The sequence below is a fragment of the Corylus avellana genome, chromosome ca1 (assembly GCF_901000735.1).
Source record: "Corylus avellana chromosome ca1, CavTom2PMs-1.0".
Classification (NCBI taxonomy): Eukaryota; Viridiplantae; Streptophyta; class Magnoliopsida; order Fagales; family Betulaceae; genus Corylus; species Corylus avellana.
In genome coordinates this window covers 15,802,633-15,822,354 of record NC_081541.1, presented here as the reverse complement: position 1 = coordinate 15,822,354, position 19,722 = coordinate 15,802,633, and the positions used below count along the sequence as shown (strand labels likewise).

The window sequence follows — 19,722 nt, the reverse complement described above, 5'->3', positions numbered from 1 at the left end:
TCTCTCTCATCAGCTCTCTCTCTCTCAGCTCTCTCCGGCCAGCTCACTCCTCATCTCCGGCGTGCTCCATCACTTCGCCGTTGCCGTCTCCGGCGGTTCGCCCGGCGAAACTCCTCCGTGATCAGTTGTCCGGCCGCTCTCCTGCAGGTATATATATATATATATATATATATATAGTTTTATTTTATATATACTGCATGTTTTAATATTATATATATATTTATTGTGTTCTTTAATCAAATTTATGTAGTAAAATATCATGAATCGGTATCATGTTTGGTTAATACAATATTGGATTGATTGAGTTTGTATTAATTGATGAAGGTGTTTGTTTTTTTATTTATATATATATATATTATTTAGTTATTGTACGTTGGTTGTATATGCACATGCATGCATGCAAGCTAGATGATGTTTTTCATGGTAGGTAGGTTTTTGTTTCATAATAAAAGACGTTTTTTAAATGTGGCTTCTTGTTTTATTTTTTTTTTAATTTTTTGTTTGATTAGCTGAAAAATGTTGGCTTATTAATTAGTAAATAATTTATACAACATTATTTCAATTTTAATCATTTGACCTTCTAATTAAGTACGTGTAGTACGTGGTGATAAGTATAGAGATTTAATTTCAGACTTATTGAGACGTAAATTAAATCTCTTATTAATTTGTAAGTTATACATTCTCATGGTAGTGAGGATTCAATTCGAATTCCATGGATTTAATTGAAAAAAAATTTGGCAAAAATGCAAACATTGTGAAACTTAGAGAGACTCCAAATGAATACATACTTTGGTACTATCCCCTTATTTTTTATAACAAATTCATATCCATGAATATTATTGGATATGAATATTAATTAAATAACTAACCTGGCCTAGTTATTTAATTATTTTAGGGTCCTCGATCATATATAACAAATGCATATATATATATATATACTCGCATGAATATGCATTATATTTGGACATAAAAAATTTAAACCTATATGATAATAGGTTTATATTTTTAACGTGGTTGAAATATTTAGGTTTATATATATGCATGTGCTTGAAATGAGGTATATATTTTTTAAGTCTTCTATATTGATTCGTAATTTATGTACGTAGCGAAAAATGGACAAGAGTTGGATGACAAAGTCTAGGGGTTCCAGGGAATACAGAGACGGGTGTAGACTGTTCGTGGAGTTTGCAGTTGGTAACTGTAGAACCCCTGATGGAAAAATCAATTGTCCTTGCAAGATTTGTCGAAATTATCGGCGGCACCCGCCAGATGTCGTTTTCGACCACTTGACAGGGGGAAAAGGAATGATGCGAGAATATACATTATGGTACTATCACGGTGAGAAGCATGTACAGGGACCTGATACAGGATCTAATTCGAATCGTCCCGCCTCATCAGATGCGGGTGCAACCGCAAATCAGGGTGGAGACATGCACGCAATGTTGCGTGACTTATTTGGCATACACGAAGTGGTTAGGGAAGACAATTGTGAGCCTCAAGTCGTGGTGGAACGGGGTGAAGAAATTGAAAACGAAGAAGCCGCTGAAGGTGACGCAGTAAAGTATTACGACCTTATGAAAAAGGCGGAGAAACCACTTCATAACGGAACAAAACATAGCAAACTAAGTGCGACTGTACACTTGTACAACCTGAAGTGCGTTGGTGGACTTAGTAACGCGAGCTTCTCGGCCTTCCTAGAGTTCATCAACCAGTTGCTGCCTGAGGGTGATGAAAAGCTGCCAGGTAATACATATGAGGCGAAAAAGTTTTTACGAGATATGGGACTTGGGTATGAGAAGATACCGGCGTGTCGTAATGACTGTATGTTATTCTGGAAGGGCACAAAGGAGTTGGATTCATGTACCGTATGTGGAAAATCTAAATGGATGGATGCAATCAATTTAGATGAGGATTAGGCCTGGGTATCGGTCAAAACGGTCCGGTTAAGGACCTTATCGGTTATTAACCGATAACTTTCGGTTAAACGGTTTATTAACCGATATCAAACCAATAAGAATTTTAACCGATAATTTCGGTTAAAACGGTACACGGTTAAACGGTCCGGTTAAACCGGTTAACCGATTTAACCGAAAGCTTTATATTGATTTATTTTGTTGGGGCAAAAACCAAAAAATGATAACTTATTAAAAATGAGTTGTTTTAGGGCCCAAATACTTTTTGTTGGGACCAAAATATTTGTTTTTTGGGCTAAAAATTGAAGCTTTTTTATATTGATCCACTTCAACTTCTTTTTTTTTTTTTTTTAAATATTATAAAATACATTTTTCCAAAGCAAATGGACTAATTAACATAATGAATGTTAATTAGATTAGCAAAACTAGTTAATGAAAAATGTTTTTACCAAAGGCAAAGAAATCCCAACAAATGCCATCACTTAAAAAAAAAACATCAAACATTCAAACCTACCCAAACCCAAATTAAAATAAAATTCAATAATGAATAATAAACAAACTATTAACTAATTAAAGTCACTTAGCAAAAGGAAAATAAGTCATGGGCAACACCATTACACAAATATAAAAGCGAGAAAACATAAAGATTGTGATCAATATGGAAAAACATCAACATCAACACGGTTACACAATAATTTCCTTGAGCCACCTCAAACATAGATTATCTTCAATTCCTTGAATTTGCTTCCTTCAATAATCCAACAAATCAAAACATAAATAAAGTGAATCGCTATTAGTAATTAATATTAAAGAATAAGAAATAAATATCAAATAAGAAAAAAATAAGATGCAAAAAACTTACCAAATACTTTAAACAAAACATTACCCCGCAAAGTTCATCCATTGGACCATTAAGCCTTAATTCGCGTCAAATGTGAGGGAATTAGACAAAATTTCTACCACAATGAAATTTTTAAAGGATTAGTAAAAATAATTTAATCAAATAATTAGAATAATGAATAAATTTGAAGTTAACAAATATTACCCGACTCAAGCTTGTAGCTTTCTTCATCTTCAACATCAGGCAAGAGTGACTCAACGTACTGAAAATTGGGAGAAGATCTCAACCAATTTTGACAACAAATAAGAGCTTCCACTGTTTTCGGAGCCAAAGAACGCCGAAAAGGATCTATGATGCGACCTCCGGTGCTAAAGGCCGACTCAGAAGCAACAGAAGTAAGTGGAATTGCCAGGACATCTCGTGCTATCTCGGCGAGAACCGGAAACTTTACCTTATTTACCCTCCATCACATTAAAATATCAAAGTTGTCACTTGGAGTCTCCACCTCTTCTGTATAATATTGCTCTATCTCTGTCCGACACATCATCACATTTTTGGACGCCCGAAATGAATGGTAAATAGCTAAAGCATCTTTCTTATTAGTACCCACACACACACCTTCGGAACTTGTGCAACTAAGCTCTTCATTTCCAAACCTAGCCCCACTTTCATTCTTAGCATATTGCTCATATAACCGGCTTAAGACATTCTTTAATTTGATAACAATTTCTTTTGCTTTTTCTAGACCCACATTCGTTTGGAACCAAAATTCCAAGACATTTATCTTGTAACGTGGATCAAGCACCGAAGCAACAAACAACAAGGGATTAATAGCCAAAAAATTTCCCCAATACTTATCATATTTCTCTTTCATTTGCATTGCCATGGTACTCAATGAATAATCATTACTTCCACAATACTCATCCAAACAATGATAAACATTTTGAAGAATATCAAAAAACAAGTTAGAAGTTGAGTACAAGGAACCCGACATTTGAATTGTTTCGTCATAAAACACACGCAAGAATTTAACAATGTGTCGAATCTTATTCCAATCATCTTCATTTGGAGCCCCCAACACATCCCTCCCTCCACAATCATCATTCAAATAATGTACAAAATTTGAATCTTCATCTAACATAAGATTAAATGCCCTTTCATACTTTTGTGCCGCCTCCAACATGGTATAAGTAGAGTTCCATCTAGTGGAAACATCAAGAGTCAAGGAAGACCGACACCCAAGATTCTTTCTTTCTACACAAGACTTAAAGAGGGCTAATCTTTGGGGGGATCCCTTCACATATTTCACCATATTTCGGACCCTTTCAATTGAATCATGTGCACCCTTCATACCCTCCTTCACAATTAAATTTAGAATATGGGCACAACACCTCACATGAACAAACTCATGGCGACAAATAACATCATTATTGGACATATTTCTTTTACCAAACTCACTAATTGCTTTATCATTAGCACTTGCATTGTCAAGTGTTATCGCCAACACACGAGTAATCCCCCATTCCACCAAACATTGCTCTATTTCCTTAGTAATCGTTATTGCCTTGTGATCCGACACTTTTGGCGAAATGCCAATATTCTTTTTTGATATTTCCAAGTAGAGTCAATGAAATGTCCTGTTACAACCATGTAATTCATATTCTGAATTGAAGTCCAAGTGTCAGTTGTCAAACAAACCCTTTGACCAACCATCATCAACTTCTTTTTGATTATTTCTTTTTTGGTCATAAACAACTTAACACAATCCTTCATCACTGTATAGCGAGAAGGAAGCTCAAAACGAGGCTCAAGAACCTTAAACATTTTCCTAACACCCATCTTCTCCACAATTGAAAAGGGAAATTCATCAACAATGATCATTTCACAAAGAGTCTCCCTAATAAGTTTTTCAGAATACTTCCCAACAATTAGGTTATTACCAATACTACCATCACTCTGACTCTGCCCAGCCATAAAGGTGAATTTAGATTGAGAGCCATCTGTTTTTGCTTTTAAGCTCTTATACTTTTGGCATTTTTTGAAATGGTACAACATGCTAGAGGTGCCATTGTTTGTCCCATGACATTTATACTGAGCCCCACAATAGTTACAACTTGCAATAGGAGCCTCTTCAGAACTATTTGCATCTTTAGTAAAATGGTCCCATACTGAAGATCTTTTTGTTCTTAATCTTTTTTTACAAGGGATTGGGGGTCGTCGACCACGAGTACGACCATGAGATGCTCCCCTTAGTCCCCTAGAACTCCTAGAACCCCTAGAACCAGAACATCTAATCCCTTGGGTATCCAACTCATCGGATTCATCAATATCATCAAAGGTCTCTTCATCAAAGTCTAAGTCTTCATCAAAAATTTCTTCATCATCTATGCCTATGGGACAAGAAGAAGTAGCTGATGTTGGAGGTCGAGGTGCAGCCATATGAACTTCTGAAGTAAAAAAGCAATGATTGATTTTAATTAGCTAATGTGACAATGTTTGACCTATGGGCTATGACTAAAACTCAAACTCAAACTACAACTAGACAACCTATAACATTCTATCTCTACCAAACATTCAATCATAGGTATTATAACCTCAATTTCATAATAGAACAAACAATTTGAATAACCTACAACTGGACTGAAAATCCCACAATTCATGCATACTTAAAACCCCAACCTCAAACTTTATTCAATTAACAAGAATTCAAGAGAAAAAAATATAATCAGCCAGGCTAGAGTAGAGACGTCAAAATTCAATTGAATTTTAGCTCATGACAATAAAAGAAAGAAAGAAATAAAATTTAAAAAAAAAAAAGAAACAATTTTCACAACATGGGTTCCGCTTAATTCCAGAGAAAACACAATGAAAGTTAACAAAATTGGAAAATGACAACCAAAACAGGTAAGAAAGTGAAAGTGCTTACCGTGAGAGAAGCTGAGAAGGTGAGTCTGACTGTCTGAGTGTGTAGAAAGCGAGAGCTGCGGCCTGCGAGACCACGACTCCACGAGGACCACGAGAGACCGAGAGAGCTGCGAGACCACGACTCCACGAGAGACCAAGAGAGCTGCGGACCACGAGAGACCGAGAGAGCTGCGACTGCGAGATCAAGACTCCACGAGAGACCGAGAGGCGAGAGAGCTGCGAGAGGACTCCACGAGAGATCGAGAGAGTAGAGACTGAGAGGTTGAGGGCCCAAGAGAGCTGCGGACCACGAGAGACCGAGAGAGCTGCGACTGCGAGATCAAGACTCCACGAGAGACCGAGAGGTGAGAGAGCTGCGAGAGGACTCCACGAGTGACCGAGAGAGCAGAGACTGAGAGGCTGAGGCAGTGAGGCGTGTTTACAGATTTTAGGGGCTTAGGGTTCGACTGTGGTGGGGTGATTCGGGTGAAATTGGGTGATAGTATACACTGATTCATCATACAGCTCTAAACGGTGCCGTTTTTGGGTGAAAATGGATGATAGATACAGCTCTCTAAACGGCGCCGTTTTTGGGACTAATAATTCTTATCGGTTAAACCGGTTAACCGATAAGCAAAACTTAACCGGACCAGACCGAATTCCGGTATAATTTTTTTAACCGATAACGATATCGGCATATCGGCTACGGTTTATATCGGTTCGGTCGAACCGGTAGACGGCCGGTTAAACGGTAACGGTTAATTTGCCCACCCCTAATGAGGATGGTCAACCTATATCGTCGGGCAAGAAACGTCCGGTGAAGGTGTTACGGTGGTTTCCACTTGTACCACGACTACAGAGGTTGTTTATGTCAGAGCATACAGCACGCTTTATGAGGTGGCATGCAGAAGGCCGCACAAAGGACGGCGTATTGAGGCATCCGGCTGATGGCGAAGAATGGAAGTCATTCGATAATTTGCATCAGGAGTTTTCAGCAGACAACAGGAATGTAAGGCTTGGACTAACTTCGGATGGATTTAATCCATTTGGAAACATGAGCATATCTCACAGCACTTGGCCTGTACTGCTTATGCCCTATAACATGCCTCCTTGGATGTGCATGAAACAGACATCTTTTATACTATCATTGATTATTCTAGGCCCAAGTTCACCTGGAATGGATATAGATGTCTACCTTCAACCCATAATTGAGGAGTTACAAGAACTATGGAACGTAGGCGTGCGCACATACGACGTCTCAAAGAAAAATAATTTTGTCCTACGAGCGCAGTTGATGTGGACAATTAATGACTTTCCAGCATATGCAGATTTGTCTGGATGGTCTACTAGGGGTGAGAAGGCATGTCCGTACTGTATGAACTCGACAAGGTCGAAGTGGTTAAAACATGGTCATAAATGGTGTTATATGGGGGCACAGGCGATACTTGCCCATGGATCATCCATGGAGGAGAAACAAAAGAACATTTGACGGCAACGTAGAATTAGAGTGTGCCCCTGATGTGCCAAGTGGAGTCGAAATCATGAGCCAATTAGAAGGGATAGTGTTTAGGGATGAGAATGCTGGTCAGGCAAGGGAGGCTGCGAAAGAAAAAGGAAAGAAGTAGAAGACGAATACTTCTAATGTAGTGTGGAAGAAGAAAAGTATTTTCTTTAGGTTGCCGTATTGGAAAGATAATTTATTACGGCACAACCTTGATGTTATGCACATAGAGAAAAACGTGATGGATAACATACTTGGTACAATACTGGACATTCCAGGGAAAACTAAGGACAACTTCGCTGCCCGCTTAGATTTGCAAGAAATGGGTTTGAGACGTACACTGCATCCCTACCCTAGCGAGAATGGTAAGACCTATATGCGGCAAGTTACCCACACGATGTCCAAGGATGATAAGACACATTTTTTGAAAGTGTTACAAAATGTAAGGGTGCCCGATGGATATGCCTCGAACATTTCCCGTTGTATACGACTTAAGGACTGTACGATATTGGGGTTAAAAAGTCATGACAGTCACGTACTGATGCAGCAACTTCTACCTATTGCATTGCGTGGATCACTTCCAAGCAACGTGGTTAGACCTCTTGTTGAGATGTCTGCATTCTTCAGGAGACTATGTTCAACGACATTGACACAAGATGATATTGACCGACTATAGTGTGACGTCTGTATCACGTTGTGCAAGATGGAACAGGTTTTTCCCCCTAGCTTTTTCACAAGTATGGTTCATGTGGTCGTACATCTTATCAGTGAATGTCGACTCGGTGGACCAGTACAGTATAGGTGGATGTATCCGGCAGAGAGGTAAAATTTGTTTACGGATATTTCATATTTTATGGTTTAATTCTAATACAAGACAAGTACTAACTGCACTGATTGATTATATTCGTTCATATTTAGGAGCCTTGGAGTTTTCAAATCTAATGTGCGTAACAAAGCAGCTCCTGAGGGCTGCATTGCGGAGGGCTACATAGCTACTGAGTTGGTGACATTCTGTTCGAGATATTTAGATAATACACTAACATTTCACAATAGGATACAAAGAAATCCGGATGGTTCAAAGGGACATGGAACACGAGTCCGGCTCGACCGAATCACAATGACACAGATACACCGGTATATTATGTTTAATTCGGACGACTTTCTTCAATTGCGGACGTAAGTCGAGGTCCTTCTTCGCCATATTGTATGTTGAATGAATTTGTAACATTTCCTGTATCGAATTATAATTACTAACATTTCGAATTGTAGAATGCACATGGATACACTTAGAGGGCGAAGAACAGAGGATCAGTTACAAACCCAACATTACGAGCTGTTCTGCGACTGGTACCGTGACTACGTAAGAATGACGTGCTGTTAACAAAAGCAATTGTCGGATTATATTTGCATGCATAATGTTTTCCAAATCAACTGAAACACTTTTTAACCAAGTGTTAACATTGTATTGTAAATATTCGCAGGTCGATCGATTGGATGATCGATCTAGGAAGGAACTTGGTGAGAAATTGATAATGCATTGTAAAGAGCCGCGGGAGTCAGCAGTCAGATACAATAGATATGTGGTTAATGGCAAGTTGTTTCGCACTATTGCATCTGATGCCGGAAAGAGGACTCAGAACAGCGGGGTGTGTGTACCGACTGTTGATGGCGAAACGTACTACGGGAAGTTAATAGAAGTACTTGATATTGAGTACTACGACAGGACTACGTACGTTATGTTCAGGTGTGATTGAGCAGACACAACGAGGGACAAGGGGTACAAGGTGGATGAGTATGGCATGATACAAGTAAACTTCAAAAACCTTGTTCACACGGGAGAATTGATTACTGACGAGCCGTACGTGCTAACTTCACAAGTTGATCAGGTATTTTACGTAGAAGATGGTAGATACCCGGATTGGGTTTGTGTCGTAAGGACCAAACCAAGAAATATATACGACGTTGGTCAGAGTGAAGGGCATCAAGATTCTTGTACCAATTATCACGAGTGTGAGCCGCTCATATTGACCAGAAATTGTGATCACGATCTGCAGGACCATATCCAATACGTCAGACCCGACTTAGATCCAATTGAAGCGTATGTGATTGAATAAAAGCTGAATATATATAAAGTGATAGATTGGTAGTTGTTCACTATATGCATACATATATCTTACTGGGTAAAATCTGGTACATATCTTATTTCATACGTGTGAGTCATGCATATATAACGTAGTGAATATTTCATACATTGTATACGTGACTAACTGAATTTGTGGTATTTTTCGCAGGATACTATGAGTCATAGGGGGAAGAGAAGAGCACGCAGGGGCTCCTCTATAGTGCGACAGCCTATGGAGCTTGGGTCGCCGTCAGCCCACCTTGATGATAGCGAGCAACAAGACGTTGCTCAGCTTCTGGGCATTCAGGACGGATATCGACTGGTACTTCCAGGCGATATGGAAGGGGAGATCCCTCTCCATAATCCATACGGTCGGGCAGGCATGGCCCAGATGGGGTATCTGCCAGAGAGCCAGCTTGGACAGAGTATCCAGGGACATGTAGAGCAGCTACATAGCCAGCATAGCGCAGGTATGGCCGAAAGTGTTATTCGAAAGATTGCAAGTTTTTTGGAAATTTTTAACTATATTGGTGCGATATCAATGATATTATTTAACTACAACAACTTCATATAATTCTAAATATTGTAAAAAATATAGCAGGTCCCGACGACAGTGAGACATCGGCCGAGGAAGACTGTATTGGTGTGACACAGGACACGGCTGACCCACAGCCAACCGACCCTGCTCCCGACGACCCGTTACGCCATCAGCAGGTTCGCACCATAAGTAAGTAGATATGTTTGAATGTCGTGTATATATGTCTTAATTTTGTTGTAATTAATATTGAATTCGACATAACTTACAATATCGGTAATTTTTTAATCTGTTAGGTACCGATTCAGATGGAAACGAAGTTATTGAGGTGTTTACTATCCGTAACTCGCACAGGTTGCCGGGAGTTCCCGCCGGCAAGCGGATCATAATGGAGTACAATGCAGCATGCCAGCCCGTCGGCTTTAGCTCCATGAGGTTTAAACGGATGGCTGGAGATATCATAAGGAGCTCCAATTATGTCCGAATACCGGACAATTGGACGAAGGTACTGCGGCGTACCAAAGAGGATATTTGGGACGCATTGATGGTATGTGTTGCATATTATGTAAAACACTTATAATGTATATATGTATATATACGCTCTAAGTTGCACACATATATTTTAGGTTTTTTTAATTTAATAATTCTCAACATGTGCAGACATACTTTTTCGTCCCGCCCGAATTCAATTTGGAAGCCATAAAGAATGAAGCATTCAAGGATATGGGATCAAAGTTGTGGACTTGGAGGTACGAGCTTAAAAGACGTTGTGCAATTACGGAGGAAGATACTCTGGATACTGTACGGGCAAGAGTGGGGGAATGAACACTTCACGAGTACAATGCTGAAGACGTGGAAATCTTGTTGGACAGATGGTGTACTCGTCAGAATAAGGTAGGTCATGAGTGAAACTCTTCCTTTTGTGTAGTGTCATTATATGGTTTTATTAACACGTACGGATGTCATGTAAAACGAAATTGCCTATTTATTGTGTAGTGTCACGAAAAAGAGTACTAAAACCAAATTTCTTTACATTATTAACATATCAATATGGTAACTATGTAGGACTATGCGGCAAAAATGAAGGCCCTGCGCGCATTAAATAATGAACCCCATTGCACCGGATCGAAGAGTTATGCCAGAGTGACACAGGATGAGGTAAGTGTGTAATTTACCATGTAAACAACAAATCATTTGATATATTTAAAAATAACTGTATATTCTATTTTTTCGGCAGGCCATACGTCTAGGCAAGTATCCTACTCATGCAGAGAGTTACATCCACACGCACACGAAGGCGGACAATACATATCCGAATCAGATAGTGGAAGAGAGATGTGTATGCTACAATTTAATTCTTTGTTTATATATTTGATAAATAATATTTGCAATTAACATTTGTACGACCCACTGACCCAATAATTAATGTAACATACAGAAAATGATGAAGGAGCTGATACCCACCGATCTTGCAGCGTCGGCTAGCATCACAGAGGGAACGGTCAAGTGGGCGCCCAACGACGCATATGCACAGGCGCTTGGAAACAAGCCTGAGTACGCCGGTAGGGTTCAGCAGGCTGGATCGAATATTTTGCCCGTGCGGGGCTCCATACGCTCATACTATACACCATCACAAGCACGGTCACAAAACACCAGCCACTCCATGATATCACAAGAAACACTTGACAGAGCTCTTGAGGCGGAGAGGGCGAATCACAAGGAAGAGATAGATGCATTGGTGGCCGCGAACAATGCACGTCAGGAAACGTTTGACGCCCGATTGCGCCAGATCGAAGCAATGATGCGGTTCAGCTCTGCAGCAGAGGGAGCTTCCCCACACCGACGATCGACGGTGGTGCCATCGTCGATCGACGGCGAATCAGGTACTGACATTTTTTAATTGTCAAATGTGTTTTTAGAACGTTACCTATATATATGTGAACTTTTAAAATCTGTATATATGTCAACTTATAAATTTAGAGTATGGATATATATGTTGTATTCATTCTCTAAGTTAATGATGAAAATCTTGTTTAATTTGGTTTATATATTATCGTTGGTTTGATGGTGGATGTGGGTATGTACGAGCTTTGCATTTGAACTGTTTTATTGGTATTAGGAGATCAATGTACAACTATGGTCCTTGTAGAATATTAACAATCTAGTGTGAGAGTATGAAACGTTCAAGTCTTAACTAGATGAATATGATAATTTTATGGAAATAATATAATATGATTTGAATATATGTAAAGGTCCTATATGTTAATATCCTCAGCAAATTAAAATGTTAATATATATCTCACTTAATTACCATGGCAAAAATGAAGCGCATCTGCTCATGTCTGTTCATATATTTAACGTCAACATTGATTGCTCTGTGGAATAAATTTCTGTTTTATTTTTTATATGCATTTTTTGCTAATTAACTTCATCATCGTTTTACCTTTTTTGTTATATCATTTGTTTAGGGTTTTATATCATTTACTGTGTTAGACTCAACAACTGAGTTAGGTGAATATTTCGACATTTTTCATTTTAATTTACATAGTGAATATTGTTTGGTGATTGTTTGTTTTTATCGTTTGCAGGTGATGGAGCTCATGGAGAGTATGGTCAATAATCAGCATTTTTCCGTCTGGTTCGCCATTCATACTTGTATAAAAGTTACTTTGTTGATGTAATTATATTTATGATATCTGTTTTGATGATAACAGAGATAGTTTTTTTGGTAATTGTGGTTCGTTAATTAGTGACACTTGGTATATATGTTATTTTGTATGTGTAACCTATTAGGATATGACTTAATTATGTTATTTGTATACATTGATGGAAAAATAGCTAGAATTATTTGCAATGATTGATGGATACATTGTTTATCAGGTAAATTGTAATCCAAAATTCGGGTATAGTTCCGAAAACTCAAAAAATAAAAAAGCAGGGGGGGTGGAAAAAAAAAATAGAAAAACTGGCCAAAAATTCTGACGTGTTAGATTGAGACACGTTAGAAAATATTCTGATGTGTCACAGTTTGACACGTCAGAAAAAATTCTGACGTGTCACATTTTGACACGTCAGAAAAAATTATGACGCTTCAAATTTAACACGTCAGAATTTTTTCTGACGTGTCATAATTCAACACGTCAGAACCTTCTGACATGTCGAAATTAAAACGTCAGAAAAAAATTTCTGACGTGTTAAATTTCAACACGTTAGAAATTTCTGACGTGTTGAAACTTCACACGTCAGAAATTTTCCATTCCTGACTCATATAATGTTCACGCGCGAAACACGTCAAAAAAGCCCCGTCAGAAACGTTTTCTGACGTGTCAAACTACTTGACACGTCAGAAAATGTGCGTCAGAAAAAATAATTTTTTTTTGTAGTGGATAGATGGGAGCGTTCTTATATGAGAAGATACACATATACGTAAAAGAATATGGAAGATAGAGGCTCCTAATGTTGTCGAAGTTTTTGTGTGGAGGGCTTGCAATAATGCGATGCCTACAAAAGCTATCTTGTTCAAAAGGAAAATTGTGACAGATTCACTTTGCCCAAAATGTGGGTTATAGAACAAAACAATAGGGTATATAATTTGAAGTTGCCGGTTGACAAGAGATGCATGGAGTATGTGTCGTTAGAAGCTTCAAAAGAGTTGTGTGGAGAATGCAAAGTTTATCCATATTGTGGCTACCCTTAAGAGCGGATTGGATAAGGATGACTTTGAATCTATGGCTATGGTAATGAGAAACTTGTGGGTTATGAGAAATTCCTTAATCAATTGAAACATTTTTGCCACCTGAATCAACTTGTACGAAAATTTTATTAGGTGGCAAGGGTGAAAATTCAGTTATATTTGATGATTTGGCAATTAGGACACGTGTTGAAATATAATTGGTCCCTAAGTCAGTGACGTGAATTTTTGTTAAGTCTACTAACGACAGATAGATAGAAAGACCATCTCGATCTTTAGGCAAACTACAAAGACCTCCTATGATCAAAAGTAAACTTTAGTGGTCAAAAAATAAAATTGTGAAACTCCATGTGTGAATAAGATATTTAACCCTTTTTATTTATTATGATTTGGTTTTTAGAGACTACATTTGTGTACGAACATATTCAGACGCTAAAAAAGAAAAAAGAAAAAAAGAAAAAGCTTAATCCATTTTCATATTATTGATACTCATTGTCACATATATTTTGCCTGGAAATAAAAAATAATTATAGTTTCTACAACATTTGGTATTATTGAAAAATATGTGATATATTTTTGATGGGCTTTCTTCATAATTCCTGACTACTCAGCTTGGTCAAATCTTTTGGGTGCATTACTTTAGTCAAATTTGAGCATTCATGATTCAGGAAACCCTAGAAATAGGGGAAAGGGAAAAGCTTCAAAGTTTGACTTTTTTATTATTAATTAAAAGTAAATTTGCCAAATAAATTGATTACCAACCTCAATCGCACTGCTTGAGTGCGGGCAGTTGGGAAAATTTTAGGCATCAATAGGAATACAGTTATTCCACCCACACACTTTATTGTCCTTTATCAGGTGGGCAACTTCGAAGGGGTGAAGATTGTATCGATAATTTCAAAGGAAATTATTGTGATATTAAATTAATTTAGATGTACGTAATTAATTAGACAAAAATTACACAAAATATCGGTGCAAGCACCTATTTATTATTTTTGTGTAACACAAAAAGTTCTCTGAATATTGTTATATCACATAGACTTTATTGCAAATCCTTATAGGCATAAAGACTAATTCTACTTATTTATTTATTTTTTAAATTAAAAAATTACGTGCTTTTTTTATTTTTTATTTTTTTATTTACATGTCCGTGCAAGAGGGGAAGGGAGAATTCAAACTAGTAATTTTCGCTTCATTAAGCGTGGCCGAAACCGATTAAACTACCTCTTGAGGACAAATTACATGCTTCTTACATGTTCAACGAATGCAGGATAATAATGACCCTAAGAATATGAACCCGAAAAACAACATTTTATGAAGCAGTAGTTACTAATTCGAATCTTCATTCACTTTTTTTTTTTCCATCATTTGCAGTCATATATAAATAAATAGAAAGCACATGATAATAACCTAAGAGCATCCCCATCAAGCTCTTTATATTAAACATTTATCTAAATTTTTAACAAAATTCACAAAAAAAAATCATTTATCAAACTCTTTATCCAAAGTTAAATTTAACAATATTTTTTTAACTCATCTCCAAATATAAAGACACCAAATGCAAAAACCATTTAGTTTAATATTATTTTGGTTGTTGGGGTAGTATTTTGATAAATCTTCTCGCATGAAATTAAAGTGAGTGAGTTTCATGACAATTATATTTATTAATAAAAAAAAATATTTAGTTAAAGTAGAAAAATATTTAGAAAGTTTAGAAAGTTTGATATTTAGTAGTTTTGAAAAGTGGCTAATTAAATAAAAAAATACATTTTTTAAAGTTAAATTTAGAAAATTAAAGAGTTAGTGAAAATATCTGTCCCAAAAACAATGTGAAAAGAAAAATGAAAGACATTAGAAACATCGACCCAAGTGTATTTTACCCAAAACGAGGGCCCTGCTTTGTATCACCTAACCCTTTCAGGCGCAAGATGGTCTCAATCCATGGCTGGTATATGGCCTCACAGTCAACCAAACAGATCAATGTTCAAACCTCACGGATGAGTCAAGAGAGGAACTCCTTGGCTTAAGAAGCTGCGTGAGCGTCTTCTCAGTCCCAAATTTCTGACATAGATATATCGTACATATATTCTATATGCCTTTTTCCTTCTCTTACATCCACTTAGAACAAAGATTGTAACAGCCAATAGCAGTACACAGGGGATGATGAAGAAGATGACCGTTTAGGGTTTTTAGAATACTCTGAAATAGCCACTGCTTTTATTTTCACTCTGGGACGCGCCTCAGCTGTGGCCATGGCTCAAGGTACCTCTTTTTTTGTTAAAATATTTGTCTATGCAAGATTTTGTCATCTGGGTATTGCTAAAATTCTTTATTTATATATTTGCCAGCGTTATTTTCCATGTTCTTTATCATTTTCTTTCATAACTGAAATGTTTGGGGGGTTTTTTTTTTCTTTGAAATAAATTTGGGGTTTGATTATCAAATGTTTCCCTTTTTTATTTTTATTTTATTTTTATTTTTTTCTGCATGAACAAAATTGGGGGTGGAAATGACTAAGTCAAGCTCAAGTTAGAAGCTTGGAGATATATGAATAATTATGTAAAAATGTGTGAAATTTCGTGGAGAAATGACTAAGTACACCTCGATGAACTTATACAGCACCATTTCCTTAACATGAATTTTCAAGTTTTGCTGGCGTGAAATTATCAGGTATGGGTAGTTCCGAATTAGCTGGGTTGGTTGCTTTTTATTCATCAGGATTCTATTACCATTCAATGTTGATCCCCTTTTCCAACTGACTAAAATTATCTTTCCTTATGTAGAATATATGTAGGCATTAGAGAAATTAGCCCTTTTGTAGTAGGGGCTTGCCATCAATCATGGGTTGGTGTTAAGATGCAAAATGGTGGCCCTCATATCATGAGGGTTTCATGCTGCTAGTACCACTTATTCTGTGAATTACGAGGTTGGGTCTTCTTACACTTGATATGGAGGTAACACCTTATCCTCAAGACTTTTGCTTTTTTGGGGGTGGAAGGTTTTGTAATGGGGAAGGTCATGTGGTGTGGAGGGTGGTGCCTGCTTGTTTGATGGGGAACATTTGGAGGAGTAGAGATGAGGAAACACCTTGTCCTGCATTCAAATTGGGTTTTTGTAGTCTATTTGATGCTTCACTTATATATATATAAATAAAAGGTTTTTTGATATAGTGATATAAAAATGAATCATTTTTGACATGACAGTGTAGTTTTGGATGCTGAGGACTATTCTTTCTATGTGGATTTATGGACTAGATTTACTTGATGAGCCTAAAAATTATGGGGTTCTTAATTTTTACATGCCCTCTGGGTGTATGGAGCATTACTATTAGATTTATCTCTAGATGTATAGAAAATATTTGCACTAGTGTTACTTTCATTGTTCTCAACCTGATTCATTATGCATATATGATTTGTTTCTTTCTTTTTTTGCAGTCTGATTTTGCATATTTGCTAACCTCTTCGCATTCTTTGTTGACAGGTTATGCTTCTCACCCTAGCTAGCCTATGGCTCTTTTTGTGGAATCAGATAATACTTAATTTGACCTTTCCTTAAAGGAATACAACAAGATTTATTACTTCATGGCTCGGAAAGGTAATCAACAGAAGAATGGGTTAGATCACCATACATTAAACCACAAAAGAAGAGGTTCAGCTTCAGGGGGTAATCCAACAAATACGAAAGGGCGCGGAAAAGCATGTGAAGTGAAGGTTTTTCCAGGAGAAGAACTCCCAAACAGTAACCAGCCAAGCAAGTTTGGAGAGACTGTGAGTAAAACCAATTATGCATTAGATGAGAACCAAAGTGAAAAAAAATCTGAGAACCTTTCAGGGACAGAGAAGCAAGGGATGGATGCAATGCGAGGTCCAGAGCAACCAATGTCTTCTGGGAGTGATTTAGGGGATTGCATTGGAAATATGGAAACTTCAACTGAACAAGAAAATGGGATGCTACATGGGACTAACCAAGGTGGAAAACATACAAAAAGTAGCCTGCCATTCTCGCTTAATGGTTTGAATATTAGAAATGTGATAGAAAATGTTGAGTTTTCAGATAATTTGGTGGTTAGAAGTGTGAGAGCGTCAGCGTTATCAGTCTTAAAGGCAGCTAGTGAATGGCTAGATAGGCAAAGACCGTTGTTTGTAACTCTAACAACCAAAATACTGAATGCGCGTGACTATGCTAGAATGAAGGTTGAGCAGGCATATCCCATTGTTTTGAAATGGCTCATGCATTTTGGGAGCATAATGCTTCTTATATCAATGGTTTGGTTAGACTGTACTCTTAGAGGCATTGATTCCTTCTTGCGCATGGGGACAACATCCTTCTTCTCAGTTATATGGTTCAGCATATTCTCTGTAATTGCTATGGTTGGGATGCTCAAGTTTCTTATTGTCTTGGTAAGTCCTGTTTATGTTTGAGACAACAGCAAAATCTCGGCACTTCATTTGTTGATAGTTATTCTGATTGGACTCAGTTCTTAAACTAATTCTTTGAAGATAATATACTTTTGCTTTTCAGTCCTTTTCCCCCCCAACTTTACACTTTATTTGTTAATGAATTTTTGAGGCCTGACCAAAAGAAGGAAAAAATGGGAAGAAAAAAGGATTAATGATTCTCTTGAGAATCCTGTTTTCTGCATTTATAAGGTAAGGGCCATTTTTATATCCCTTGGTAAAATGAATCACGTCATTGTTTTTCTCTTTCAGACTACTTACCAGTTATGTCTGCCATATTGAATGTGATCTTTTCAAAATGGAAAACCAGTATCCCAGAAAATGCCAAATAATTTAAATAAGAATAGAACTTATTGTAGAGATTCCTGAAATCAGTTCTGTACCATCAAATCTGCCATGGCTCTCGTTTTTGTCTTGTGGGTATATTTTGAGTCTGGATGACAGTTATCTGTGTTTTTTCTATTTGAAAAACAATAGATCCATTGAATTTCCATGAGTCATTTCAATCCTCACCTATTTTATTGAAGGATGCTGGAGCGAAAAGCTTGATGCACTGAATTGTTTTCATGTAAGCAAGCAATTTATTTGGGACTTTGATTTCAAATGATTTCTTACTTTAGGAGTGAGATGAATGTTATCTTAATAAAAAAAGGGAGTGAGATGGGTATAATGAACATGAAATTATGGAAAGTAGTTTTTTTGGTTAGAAGCTCTCAAGAAACTACTAATCAAGTTGATCACTAATGAGTTCTTAAGTAGGAAGGTATTGTAAGTATACAGGTGATGATAGTCCGCATTTTTTTTAGTTTTCTGGCTTTTTGGACTTTTGTTCTTCTTTCTTTTTCCCTATTAGCGGGTCTCTTGTATACTTTTTATATACTAGGGTTGTGCCCTTCTGCGCTTTCTAATGAGATTGAGTTACTTATCAAAAAGAATATGGGTGATAACAGAGTTTCAGTCCATGGTTATGCAATCCTTTTATGCCTCTTGGGCCATATCTATGCTCCTTTGGTTACTGGAGATGAACTTCACGGATGCCAATGTAACTCTTCATTTGTTTTGACCAATCTTGAACATGGATATACCCTAATGTAGCTTTTCAACAATCCAGATTAAAGCCCAGGGTACATAAAGTCTGGCAAAAAATAAAGCAATATATGCAAGTTTTTGCAATTTAGCTATCATGTTGCGAATTGATGACATGTAAGATTAAAGATTTAAGCATGTAATCATATGGGTTTAGGGCTCAGTTGGGAGCTAGTCTTGACACTTGGGTGATAGCATGATGGGGATGTCGTGTGTAAAATGTTACACATGTCGTTAGAATGAAATAGTGAGAAAGTGATTGTAGATACGATGCTTTGTATATTTGTATATAATGTTTTTCAGAATTGTTGGCATCATTATGTGCTTTTTCTTTTAGCTGTAACTTGTGAGGATTTTGCATCAAGTGTTTTGCTGGTTGTAGCTTCATTTTTTTAGCCTAGTTATTGTACCGTTCATATTATTTTGTTCTCATTATGGATTTCCTGATTAATCAGGCTCTAGCTGTTCTTATCGGAGTTTTTGTTGGGTTCACTCTTGCAATTTTGTTTGTTGCCATTTCTGGAGCTGTTCTCTTGTGGTTTTTTGGAAGCTTTTGGACAACAGTGCTTGTCATCTTCCTTGGAGGTAAGCCTCTTACCTTACTGTTCCAGTGGATCATCTTTTCTATTACTTTGTTAGTTTGCTGGGGTTTGACATTATTCAAAATTCAGG

The 19,722-nt window shown here is 37.2% G+C and overlaps 1 protein-coding gene and 2 long non-coding RNA genes across 3 annotated transcripts in view; 2 read left to right on the top strand and 1 right to left on the bottom strand.

Moving 5' to 3' along the window:
• Positions 1 to 2,592: 2,592 nt before the first annotated feature.
• On the bottom strand, positions 2,593 to 2,983 carry LOC132176484 (uncharacterized). Its single transcript, XR_009439523.1, has 3 exons — positions 2,959 to 2,983; positions 2,776 to 2,869; positions 2,593 to 2,661 (listed from the first exon to the last, which is right to left on the bottom strand). It is a non-coding gene; the product is annotated as an uncharacterized LOC132176484 (long non-coding RNA).
• Positions 2,984 to 10,632: 7,649 nt separating this feature from the next.
• LOC132178930 (uncharacterized) lies at positions 10,633 to 11,139 on the top strand. Its single transcript, XR_009439875.1, has 3 exons — positions 10,633 to 10,710; positions 10,882 to 10,974; positions 11,054 to 11,139. It is a non-coding gene; the product is annotated as an uncharacterized LOC132178930 (long non-coding RNA).
• A 4,243-nt stretch (positions 11,140 to 15,382) lies between these two features.
• The window catches only part of LOC132191739 (uncharacterized), a 4,800-nt gene continuing 460 nt past the window's right edge, over positions 15,383 to 19,722 (top strand). The window contains exons 1-3 of the mRNA XM_059606864.1: positions 15,383 to 15,769; positions 16,988 to 17,907; positions 19,506 to 19,684. Of these exons, the coding sequence (XP_059462847.1) occupies positions 17,089 to 17,907; positions 19,506 to 19,684 (998 nt within the window). The 5' untranslated portion in view covers positions 15,383 to 15,769; positions 16,988 to 17,088. The remainder of the gene's footprint in view (positions 15,770 to 16,987; positions 17,908 to 19,505; positions 19,685 to 19,722) is intronic.